This window comes from Pteropus alecto, unplaced genomic scaffold (genome assembly GCF_000325575.1).
Source record: "Pteropus alecto unplaced genomic scaffold, ASM32557v1 scaffold20, whole genome shotgun sequence".
Taxonomy (NCBI): Eukaryota; Metazoa; Chordata; class Mammalia; order Chiroptera; family Pteropodidae; genus Pteropus; species Pteropus alecto.
In genome coordinates, this window is record NW_006436298.1 from 35,192,053 (window position 1) to 35,204,692 (window position 12,640).

Consider the following 12,640-nt stretch of genomic DNA (forward strand, 5'->3'; position numbering starts at 1 on the left):
AGCAGTTCCATACCAGGCGTCAGAGTCACTGTGTCCAGATCATACTGGGGAGATTTTAGAAGAAGAGACTTTTACAGATTTCTCCATCTCTGAGATTCTGATTGCGTAGGTCTAGAGTGGAGAGGCTAGGAATTAGTAATTTCTGAAAACTCTCCTCATGATTCTAAAAATTGCTGAGTTGTCTGCATTTGCTAAATTGAGAAAGTAAGGGCTGGAGAAATTAAGTGATTAAAATGAAATTACCCAGCATTAAATGGCAGAATCAGGGTGCACATCCAGGTCTTCTGAATCTAAGTGCCCTACATGGCCTCAGAAGGTAGTATTTGACTCTTTGAGAGTAACTAAATCTCTTCCTCAAAGTCATTTTTCAAGAATTGTTCTATATTAGTAGGTGATGTTTTGTTTTTATATGAGCATATATAAAATTGCTTTCTACTTTATATATATTTTTGGAAAAATCAATTATATGTCCTATATTTGTACATGATGAAGAGGGGAACAAACATCTCCTGAAACCTTGCCTCCCAGCATGCTGTGTGCCCAGCATGTTCTAGCCTCTGTCTAGGAATTTAACTGTTAGTCTTCTCATCCTGTAGGCCCAGCCTCCAGCTGTCTTCTCTTAATCACTCCCTTTTCTTGCACTATCAAAAGCTTGAGATATTAAAAAAGAAGCTTCTGTAAAAGTTTGAAAACTGGGGAACCAGGAGCACTACTCAAGTACACTAAATGGGAAAGCCATGTCATCGGGAAAGGGTCTTGGGAGGAAGGAGTCTTGGTAGAGAGGATGCTGGGAGAATCTCATGGGAAGAAGGATCATAGACTAGAATTATAGGCCTAGCCTGGAATGCTGACATTTCAGGGATACAGAAACGCTCGATTAAGCTGTTCGGCCAGACTTCACAGAACCAGTCTGCCTTGAAGTTGTGAACAATGATATGTAATTCAACTGTTATTTTTTTCAGATTATTTTCATTTCTTTTATGTTCAGATATATTTTTATTTACTTATATGTGTATATCTTTGTATCTACCTCTATATCTGTGTTTAACTCTTTATTCTCTGTGGAATTTGTTTCGGTCTGTACTTAACTGTTTCTTGCAATTATTTGTCAACCAGTCATGTCAACATCAGCACCACTTATTGAATACGATTTTCTCTTCTGACTTGTTTGCACCACTCCCTTCTTTCTTATAAGAGGCAGTTTAAAGTTTTTACTTTATTTTGCCTTTCTTATAAGAATTGATTGGTGCTTTATTGATCTCCGTCGCTTCTGGAAAGGTGAAAATTGTGGGGAAAATTCTCTTCGTTGTACATATCTAAGAACCACCATTTACTTTCCCCTTTCTGTCATGTTATCTTGTCGATCAAAACAGGATAACTGTTATTGGACATTTTAATGAGTTCCCTGGAAAATGAATTTCTACTGGTTATTTCCTGTCTCAAGACTTATAACAAAATGTACAATTTTCTAACCTTTCCAGCTGTCGGAATGCACTGAAATATGAGTGTTACTAGGCATTTTCAAAGAATCTGAGTGGGTTGGAGAAATATTTCCACCAGGTGTTTAGCCATGCCGTAATCTATACCCACTTTTCACATCCTTGTGAAGAGGGTGGTGTCGCATTCCTCCTGGAAAATCTAGTCAATTTTATAGCCTCTTCCTCAGAAAAAAGTGTATGCACATAACATTTACTGTAGTTTCCAGGAGTTAATTGATTTGTGAACCTCACATTACTTAAGCAAATCAAGTTTCTTTTGATGTGAGACAGGGATAATACTACTCTCACATTTTAGGTTCTCATCCACTTTGGTAGAAGACCATTTGCCTTTTCCTTTCTTAGGAGAGACTGTCATGTGCATGTGTAATTTTCAGAATGGCCTTAAATCCTATTTAAAATAGGTGAATGGATGGATGGGCGGGTTGTGGATGGATAGAAATTGCAATTTCTAAAGCTTACTTTCTGAATTGATACGTGTTTTGATAAATCATGGTGTTAGCTCTGCTCGGTCTATTGATTAAATACTCCCTTTTTGCAGCCTCATATCAGAGGGTGCTCTCCTTTAATTTATAGCCTTTATTATATCACATCAAAAGTAGTCCTCTGTGAGCACCAATTCATATCTAGAGTAAAGGCAGGAGAATGAAGCCGTTAGAAGCACAGACTTTGGAGTCAAACTGCCTGAGTTTGATTGCATCCCGTCTACTTGCTGTCTGGGTGACATAGAGCAAGTCACTTAATTCTTTGAGTCCCAGTGTTCTCATTTATACCATGGCAGTGGTAATAGTAACCACCTTAGAGATGTTCTGAGAATTTAGAACAGCATCTGGCATCAGTCAAACACTGAGTGCTTGACAAATAAAGGTTCTCAGCTGTGACAGTTCAATCACAAGCAGTTGTGATTATTACTAATAATGAAGTAAAAATGTTGGCACATTTTTTATAAATTGGACAAAGTTGAAGTTAATTGCCAGACTAAATCTCGATGCCATTTGACTTGTATTCCTTATATACTTTATTAATAATGCCTCAGATTTTTCAAAACAACATACCTAAAATTGTCTCTATGCCAAGCATTATGCTGAATGCTTTACACGAGCCTTATTTAGTTCTCACAACAACACTATGAAGATAGGCAATATTTGTATTTTGTCTTATAGAAACCAATTGACCTAGGGATTGTAGATAACTTTTCGAAGTCATACAGCCAGTAAATGGTGGTGCTGGGAGGCACACCTTGGCATGTCTGACTTCAGTTTCCTACCCAAAACCTTATACTGCCTCTTGCATGGGAATAACAGGGAAACGATAAGTGCAGAATATGTTGGGGAATATGCTGCCTATTTTTCTCTTGTCTACTCAGTAGTAATGAGACACCCATAGAAGGATACACCAACCATAGGTGGGAAAAGACCATGAAGAACTAACGTGGAGTCATTAGAGATAATCGCTATTTGAGTAAGAGAATGCTTTGTGATTGAAGTGTTCCTGTACATTTAAATATAGTAGTGCAAAATCGTATACTACCTCACCTACTTAAGAGGTTGCAAGATGAAATGAGTTAATCCATGAGAAGCATTCTGCACAGGGCCTGGCACACAGCGAGTGCTCAGTTAAGTGTCAGCTGCAATTACTGTTGTTGTCACTGTGATTGGCCCTTGACCCTCAGAGGGGCTCTTCAGGAGTCTAACCTTGTTCCCTGAATTTTCAGAGGTTAAATGACATATGCAGAGTAACATAACTGGTTCCTGGTAGAACCAAACCTTACTTCCGATCCAGCTTTCTCTAAGCCTGATGGCTTCATTTGGTAAGCAGATCACCTTCCCCCATACTCTACCCAGTAGCTAGAGAAGCCTCATTGGCCTCATTTAGTCTGGGAGCTGGATGTTGGTTTAGTCCCTGAAATAAGTTCTATAATGGATTTTCCCTGTGCGACTGGAACATCCAAGCCTTCCTGCATAAATTCAGCTGCAATTGTGATCTGAACTATTTTACGAAGATACTTAATTTGAAGCTCACCTAGCATAGTGCTTGGCACAGTTTCAAAATTTGTGAATTTTCTTCCCCACACCCTTCCCTTCATTTCTGAGGTCCCGCTATTGCTTATACATTAATGAATGTAAAAACAGGTCTTTCAAAAATCTGTTGTCTCCTAGAGCATACAGTGTGACTACATGGTATTTTCAGCGGGTTCATCCAACACTGTGACTCCATGAAAAAAATAAACATGTGTTAGCTTCATTTTACAGATGAGGAAACTGATGCTTAGGAAGACTAAAGGACTAGTCTAGGTTTTCACAACTGACACATGACAGAGTTCTCTTTGTTATTCTTCTGAATCTTATGTATGTAATAAAGGATTTTCAGAATTTTCTTATGTGCTATTTTCATGCTATTTTGAGATCATGTGAAATCTATGGAAATTTCATTAGAAATCTTCATCCTATGATTTAAACTTGCTGTGTATATTATGTAGTCCTGCAATGACTCAGAATTCCTTAAATGACTTTTTTTTCTCTCCCTTCAAACAAAGTCTTAGCAGTACCACTGCAAAATACCAGTGTGAAATGTCATAAAACAGGTTATTCCAACCAAGAATCTGAGGTGAGGACAGCTTTAAAATGTTCAGGCACATTAAAATCAAATCAATGGTGAGAATGCTGGCAGCTAGTCAGAAAAGATGTCTCTATAGCACATTAAGAATTTTAACCCCAGGGAGGATGTTCAGGAACTTGGGCATATTCATATCTGTGGCCACAGAAGAGAAAAGGGGCTGATTTTCATCACAGTGTCACTGCCAGGCAGCACATGACTCTCCTTGAATAACTCTGCATTTCATAGTTTTTCCAAGGAGTTTTCATTCGTTTTGCTTGTTATCATAAACATCTTCCTACTTTAGGAAACATAAAATGTATTAAGATAATTGTAATTTAAAATATTCAGAGCCCCGAACCATTCATGGCATTATTACTTAAATAAAGCGAGTATCTCAGTAAAGCAAGTCACATGAATTTTTTGGTTTCCCAGTGCATATACTGTAGTCGGTTAAGTGTGCAATAGCATTATGTCTGAAATCAAAAGACAATGTACATACCTTAATTAAAAAATACTTTATTGCTAAAAAATGCTAACCATCTGAGCCTTCATCGAGTCAAAATCTTTTTGCTGGTGGAGAGGATCTTGCCCCAGTAACATCAGAGATCACTAATCACAGATCACTGCAACAAATAATGAAGGATTTGACATATCACGAGAATTACCAAAATGTGACACAGAGGCATGAAGTGAGCAAATGCTGTTGGAAAAATGTCATCAATAGACTTGCTGGACATAGGGCTGCCAAAAACCTTCAATTTGTAAAGAAAAACAGTATCTGTGAAGCTCAATAAAGTGAAGCGCAATAAAATGAGTTATGCCTATACTGAGCCCCGCAGCTGACTTGTCATGTTTAATGTTTTTCTTTTTGCCTACACAAGAGGAATAGCTTTTGTAACATAAATTTAAATGACAATTCAAGCTAATAAATGTGGTCGGCCTAGCAAGTGATAAGCATAGCTAATTCAGATGTCTCTTATATAAAAATAATGCACGAATACATTAAAAATTTAAAATGTTAATGCAATTAGGAAAACTTAATATTCAATAAAGAAGCATTTTTCAGTCTTAAGAAGGATGATACGTCATTCAGTGACCAGATAAGGACCAAATTCAGTTACAGTTCATTCAACTGATGTGTATGTTAGAAATAAATAAAAATGATATACTTTATTTGAAGAAACTTTGATAAAACAGTATATAATGTGTAATATGTGGACAAAAGGAAACCCAAGTCCTCAAGGACTATGGGGAAACAAAAGCATGAAATGACTTAATAAGGAAACTAGAACACAGTATCACCTGACTCCTTGGGGTGGGGAGTGGTACAGGCTATAGCAGTAGGTGGTCGGGCACAATGGACATGGAACCTGAGGGGAGATGCCTGGCTTCTCTGCTAAATTGAGCCTTTGTAATTTTGGGACACTGACATCAAGACAGTAGAGTGTGAAGTTGTGGCAGTGTTTGTTTTAATGTTACTGTGGCATGTTGGCACTCTGCTCCTTTGCAGGTGGAAGGTGAGCATTCTGATGAGGCAGCCTTGATTCTCCACAGGAGGGGATATGATTGCCGCTTTTCCAGCAGAGACACAGGGCTGCTTTGTTCCACTACCCAGGGAAAGGTGAGCTGAAAGGTTGTGTTTGTTTTGTTTTGTTTTGTTTTCTGGGTTTTTTGTTTTTGTTTTTGCTTGTTGAGTTAATGTGCTTTGAAATCCTTACTTTCTGCAAATAATAACTGACAATGAGGTAATGTGTCATTGCCTCTTCACTTACTTGTTCCCCTCAGCTGCAAATTAGCTCAGGTCTGCCCATTTGAACAAAGCACTTTATCAATCGTCAGTCTCCTCTCCTTGTCAGTATCAAAATGCATCACCAGAACATGTTTACATTTGAAGACAATGTTCTCTTAGATTCTTAGACCTTCCATTTTTAACCTACAAAGCTTCTTTTCCCCACTTACCCCCCATATTTCCTCCTCTCTTGGATGTACTCATGTGCGATCTAGTTCAGCGATGGCAAACCCAAGTCCTAGAGGGTCCAAGGCAAGTTTTCTACTAACTAAAGTGGATCAGGTAGCAGTAGGGAAAAGAGACTGTAGCCAGTGGGATAATTCAACCACCGCCCTTAAGGCAGCTACACTTAACTCCAATCAGTTGTTTCCTGATGGCAAACATGCAATCTAGGTCTTCTGATGAAGCCAGATTTGCATGAGTCCACACTGTGTAGACGAAACAGATCCTTAGGCTGACTACTGCTTGCTGGCTGCCAATTTTTGATTTCAAGTTGATCTTGCTGACAGTTCCATCAAGCCTGAACTTGGGAGAAAACAAACCCCTAATCTACCTCTGGCTCTGAGCAGGCTGTAACAGAGAACACAGTTGGGTTGGTTCTAGCATACAGGCAGTTCTGCTCTACCAGGCAGCTCAGCTGACCCAGCAATTCTCCGGGACCTCATAGATACACTGTACACCTGACTCAAGTGATTCAATTCCAGTGCTACAAATTAGCATGTACATAGGACCTGAAAAGAAGGAAAAGTACGAAAGGGAACCTAAATCTGCTCAGATAAGCTTCTCCATTCTTTTACCTCACCCTGAATGGAGTCAGTGCTAAGAAAGCACTGGTATCTGTTATTTTTTTAAGTTATATTTGCACTTCTACCTTATTGTTGATGACCTGAATATACTTGGTTTTGAACATTTGTATTCAAACATTAAAGCATTGAGTCTTAAGGGGATCATATGATCCAAGGATTCAAACAACTTCCCCACCCTGTAAATGGGACTTACTGACACATAAGGAACCTTCCTTGTGGCAGGCCTGTGCTCCTGTCTCTTAGCTCTGTTGGAATGGGAAACAATGGTTGAGAACCAATTCTGTTAAGGCTATATTGACTGAAAGAAGTGGGATGTTTGTAAAGCTTGTTGGCCCATAGATATCCTTTCTTTTACTGAAAAAGTGGCCCCTGCACATAGGTTCTCACGCAATACAGAAAAGGAATGTGGTACAAGTCACCCTCTCCTCATTACCAGTTTCCTACATCTCCCTCGATGGTCTGTACATTCAAGCATGTATAATATATTTAATCTCCTACCCATCCCCTCCCCATTCTTTTTACTTAAGAGGAACTTCAAACATACATTTTACTCTTCTCATACTATTTTTCACCGAATATAGAAATGCATTTCTAATCTTTCTTCGAAGTTGATGTAAACATGCAGATTTTTATCGTTTACTTTTTAGATATTGGTACGGGAACTTTTTAACGAGTTTACTGTTGCAAGTCTCATACCTTCATCATTGTCCTTGATGCATTCGCCTCCAGACGCCCGAAATATAAGTGAGATCAGCTTGAGTCCCATGGAAATCAGCACATTCCGAATCCAGCTGAAGTGAACCTGGCCTTCAAATTTGGATTGGGAAGCATTGGCTTTTATACACTTCTTGGTTTGACGTGCAATAAAGAAGCACATTATTTTAGCTTCTGGCTACTGTGATTTTTTTTTTTTTTTCAATCAGTAGTAAGAAAAAAAAAAGCCATGCTATAAACCAGTTTTTTTTTCTTTAAGTTTCTTCCAACGACTACCACCATTAGTATGGATTAATGCAACAAACAAAGAAATGTCTAAATACAACCTCTCAACAGATTATATCTCAGGTTAAATGCTAATTATATCTGTGTTGGGGGTTGTGAAGAGATTGTTATGAGTATTCACGTTGCTGACTCTTTGTTAATTTTACAAAAATGCCCATTTTTACCAAAACGGAATGAGAAGCTGGTGGGTAATAGCTAATGTCCAAAATGGTTGCAATCATTCACACACGTTAGAAAATTTTTGAGTGTTGAAATATGTGGAAAAGTGCAATCCATCAACCCTTGTGATATACGAAGTTGGTTTTCACACCTTTTTCTAATGTATTTGACCCCTCCCTTCCTACTCCTAATAAGTGTGTCCAGAAATATCAGATTTTGAATAATTCAGTAGTACAAAAGAGACATATTTTCATTACTTGACAATGTGGGATAGGTGCAATTTATTCCATTGTCACTAAAATAGGAGAAGCAATTCCATAGGTACCATTACCTCTTTTAGGTACCACAAGGCGTGTTTTTACACAGCTCATTTGAATACAGATGTTCTGAGAAGGGGTTTTCTATTTTTAAAATACCATATTAAAATGAATGTGCCTTATTTTTTTATAAGTCTTGTTAAATCTTTTGGTGTCCATATTACTGTTTGGGGGGGTGATGTATTGGGGGCAGGGAGAGGGCGTGACTACTTTCTATGACACATAAATTGTAAAATTTATGCCTGACAATACTGGCCACATTCTGATCCGTTTCATTAAATTCGTGATGATGTTATTCTAAACATTTTGACTATTTGAATGTACTGAGATCTCAGAAAACAAAACAAGAAAGAAAAATATTAATTAAAATATGCTGCTGCCAAGGAGACTGCAACTTGAAGCAAGGATTTTGTAGCAAAAATCCACACACTTTCCATTTCAGAGGAGTTAACCATATTGAAGAGAGAATGCTTTAAAATAGACCCTGTTTTGAAACCTGCTTATATGTAGCTCACCATGATTTCTTATTAAAGAATGTTTGTTCGGTGAATTCCATGTTTTTGTTATGTGTGTGCTAACCTCAAAGTAGAGTTCTAAACCCATGTGCTATTACAGTACTTTTGATAAAATTTATTTGGGATCATTGTTAACTTGACATTAAAATAAAAGTCACATTAGCAACATTTAGAGTATTCAGTTTGGGCATAGAAAGGATTCTTTGAGTATGTACACTTTTGGGAATTCTCTTTGTGTTAACTAATGGATTTAGTATTATCTGACTTTAAACTTCCATTTACCTCCTGTCATTCCATCTTCTTTATAGAGAAATTAAAACCTAATTTCTGTTTCATCATGAAGTCTGATTATCATCTGGATTTTTAATTAAGATGCAGCTCCTAAAATTATTGTTAAATTATGTTAAATTCATAAACTTCTTTCGCCTTTAATAACTAAGGAAACAATACCAGTGTTGATAAAGATATTAGAAGGGAGTAATTTCATGCAATAAACATGTACTGTAAGTTTTCTTCCTCATTTTTGGGGGAATAAATTAAAAAGAGAAAAAAAATACTTCCCTTTTATGGGCATCTGTAGATGTTATGATTGCCAGAAGCAAATTCCAGGAATAGGATCAGTATTTTCATTGCATCTTAAATGTAAAACCTTCCTATGGGAGTTTACTGTGTTCTGTGATCGAGTAGGTGTGCTTAATCATTCTGGAAATTTTGATCGGTTAAAAAATCTTGATGCAATAACATTGGTTTTGCCACTTCTGGTTAAGATCGATCTGTCCCATGTCATTCGGGTCTTATTCAGTGTGTGTTGCCACCAACTATTCAGAGGTAAAGCAGAAATTCTCTTGAACCAGCAAGTTTCTGCTTTTTATCTTTAGAATAAATTATCAGGGAAATGAAGAGAGGATGCTTTTGCTTTGGTCTGTCTTTGGCCAAGAACTGATTAAATAATTTAGTGTCTCTGGCACACTAAAAACAGTACAGTTGTGATCTCGGTGGCATATGTGTGCCTACGTTTTATTATCTCAGATGTTCAGTTGACCAAATAGTTCATTACTTTCTCCTATTTTTGGCGGGAAGGGGGAGGGAGTTTTAATTTGGATTATAACTGCAGTGCTTGAGAACTCAGCATCCTTGTTTTCTACAAATACTGATTAAAATAAAATGCTGTAAAGTGTGTTGTAAAACATTGTAATTACCTTCCCATGTCTTTGTTGTACTTGTGCCGAAATGTTTTTACATTCCTTTGTCTGGAACAAAATCTTTGCTTTCATTTTGATTATGTTGCTTACCTTGGAATCAATAGGTTTTGATATTTTCTCTTGGAAGATTTTATATCTTTTTGGGAATATGTAATATAAGATCTCTAATAAAAGATAAATCTCACCATGTGCATGTTCCTCTAGAGTAATTCTTAAATCCTATTTAGTACACAAGATATATTAAAACATTTTGAGGGATAGGGTGGAATAGTGAGGGCCTGTTCTTTGTCTTTTATAAATAAATTGTTCCTCCTTCATTCAGCCCAGTTCTACTTAGAAAACATAGTTTTAGAGAGCAAGTGATCGATGGAATGGTGGTGAGTTTCCCAGCTGGCTTCAGAAAAGATCACCTTTGAGACTGGGGTCTAGGAATGCCCCCAGCACTCGGTGCCCATGGGGCCTCTGAGCCAAGGAGGAGGGGTAGATTATGGTCAGATGCCATATATTCTAGGACAGAGATGTGGAGAGTAAGCCAACAGGAAGCTGAGACGTCTCTCCAGAAGATAAGGCAAGTTGGAAGGGTGGGATCTGAAGGCAGGCTGCCAGCCCGCTAGCCCAGACCAGCCCACAGAGGCCATAGAGGAGTTTCTTCAAAGCTGGGAGATAGGGGAGGGTGAAGGATGAATATCCATCCTATAGGTATATATGGTAAACAATACATACTAACTAGGAAGTGTGGACTTGTTTGGGGTACTTATACAGTAAAGTTATTCACTTTGTATATTGCAAACTGTAAAAACCTAGAAAAATATTAATAAAGATTCCATCAGATAATGAAAATTATCTTTGGTCCATAATATTGGATTATCAACATGTTGAAATAATTTGAATATTAAAACTAATAAAATTTTAATTTAGGTGGGCATATGTTCACATGCCTCCCACAAACCTGTGATAGACCAACGAAGGGGGGTTGTGACTTAATGGTTGAAGGAGTAGTTCGAAGGGGAATAGGGAGAACTAGCAAGGACCATGCTGCTGCCACATATTAAAGCAGAGCACAAATGCCCAAAGAGAGGTTGTAATGGACCAGACTCCCTCAGCATACACCGGCTTCAGCAAAAATAAGAAATTTACTGTCTCCAGTAACAAACATTCAAGGGTAGATAGAGAACACTTCAAATAACAGCTACAGCCGAGTAAGAGATGGTGTCACCCAGGATCTGTCTTTATCTCTTGGTTTTGCTTTCCTCTGAATTCACATTCTCAGGCAAGGACTTCAAGTTTGATGACAAGATGGCTACCAGCCGACCCAGACTTACATCCATCTGGCTTAGTGACTCCAATGAAAAGAGAACACCTTTATCTAATTTTTCAGCAAATATCTGGGGATTGATGTCACTGGATGTCATCTGGATCATATGTTAATGACTGTGGCTATGGGTAGAGTTAAGTTCAAGTGAATCGCAGGGACAAAATAAGTAAGAAATTGTCCTCCCCTGGCCCCCCTCCCCCAAATAGAAAAAGGGATTCTACAATCAGAAAAAAAAAAAAAAAAAAAAAAAAAAAAAAAAAAAAAAAAAAAAAAAAAAAAAAAAAAAAAAAAAAAAAAAAAACGGTAGTTAAACTCGAGGATACTGTAGAGATAGGCAAAATATGGTAAAAATATATTGCAGAAAAAAAAACAAATGTGCAGATTTAAAGAAAGCAGCTCACCCAGTTTCAGTTTCAAGAAAGGTTTCATGGACGTGGTAAACTTGAGATCTTAAAAGATGTATTTGATTTTAGCAAATAGAGACAATATGTGTCTTCTCTATAAAAAGACTGCAATGTGGAAAGACATGGTACCAGCAAGCCTAGAGATCTAGAAATAGTTTCCTCTGGAACAGTGCTGTCCATTAAGACTCGGCGTGGTTCTTTATACAGGTGCTTTCCAATATGGGAACCACCAGCCGCATGTGGCTCTTGAACATTTGAAATGTGGTTAGTGCCACTAAGGAACTGAACATCTTCTAGTTTAATTAAATTTAAATAGCAACATGTAGCTACAGTATTAGACAGCACTGGCCTGGAGCACATGGTATGTGTAAGATCCTAATTAGTAGGAAATACAACGAAAAATATAAGTTAAGGTCACATTGTGCTAGAATCCTGCTACTGGGTGTGGCCCTCAGACCAGAGCATTGGCATCACCTGGAAACTTGTTAGGAATTCAGAATCTCAGGCCCCACCCCAGACCTGCTGACTCATAATCTACATTTTAACAAGATCCCCAGAGGACTCAGGTGCACACTAAAGCACTGGCCCAGAACACTTCAAGAAGTAAGGTCTCTCTGTCTCCTCAAACTTTTCTAAACAGTTCTCGATAATGAGTTCTATGCCTTACAATTTCTATTACCAAAAAGCATCCCATAAAATCTGTCCACTTGTCCCACTGCCATCCAATTCCAAGCTACTTTCTTGTACATGGCCTGCTGCCTTTACCTAACAGCTCTGCCTACTTCCAGTCCTGCCCCTTTAAGTTTTTTTCTTTTTTTAATTTCTATATTTTTATTTTTTTCAATTATAGTTGACATACAATATATTAGTTTCAGGTGTACAACACAGTGATTGGACATTTATAAAACTTATAAAGTGATCACCCTCATAAATTCAGTAACCATCTGACACTATACATAGTTATTACAATATTATTGACTATATTCCCCATGCTATACTCTGCATACCCATGACTATTCTGTAACTACCAATTTATACCT

At 37.7% G+C, this 12,640-nt stretch overlaps 1 protein-coding gene across 1 annotated transcript in view; it reads left to right on the forward strand.

The window, feature by feature from the left end:
* MAN2A1 (mannosidase alpha class 2A member 1) overlaps nt 1–7,573 on the forward strand; it is a 152,358-nt gene extending 144,785 nt beyond the window's left edge. The window contains exons 21-22 of the mRNA XM_006913274.3: nt 5,605–5,715; nt 7,337–7,573. Coding sequence (XP_006913336.1) covers nt 5,605–5,715; nt 7,337–7,489 — 264 coding nt within the window. The 3' untranslated portion in view covers nt 7,490–7,573. The remainder of the gene's footprint in view (nt 1–5,604; nt 5,716–7,336) is intronic.
* The last annotated feature ends 5,067 nt before the right edge of the window (nt 7,574–12,640 follow it).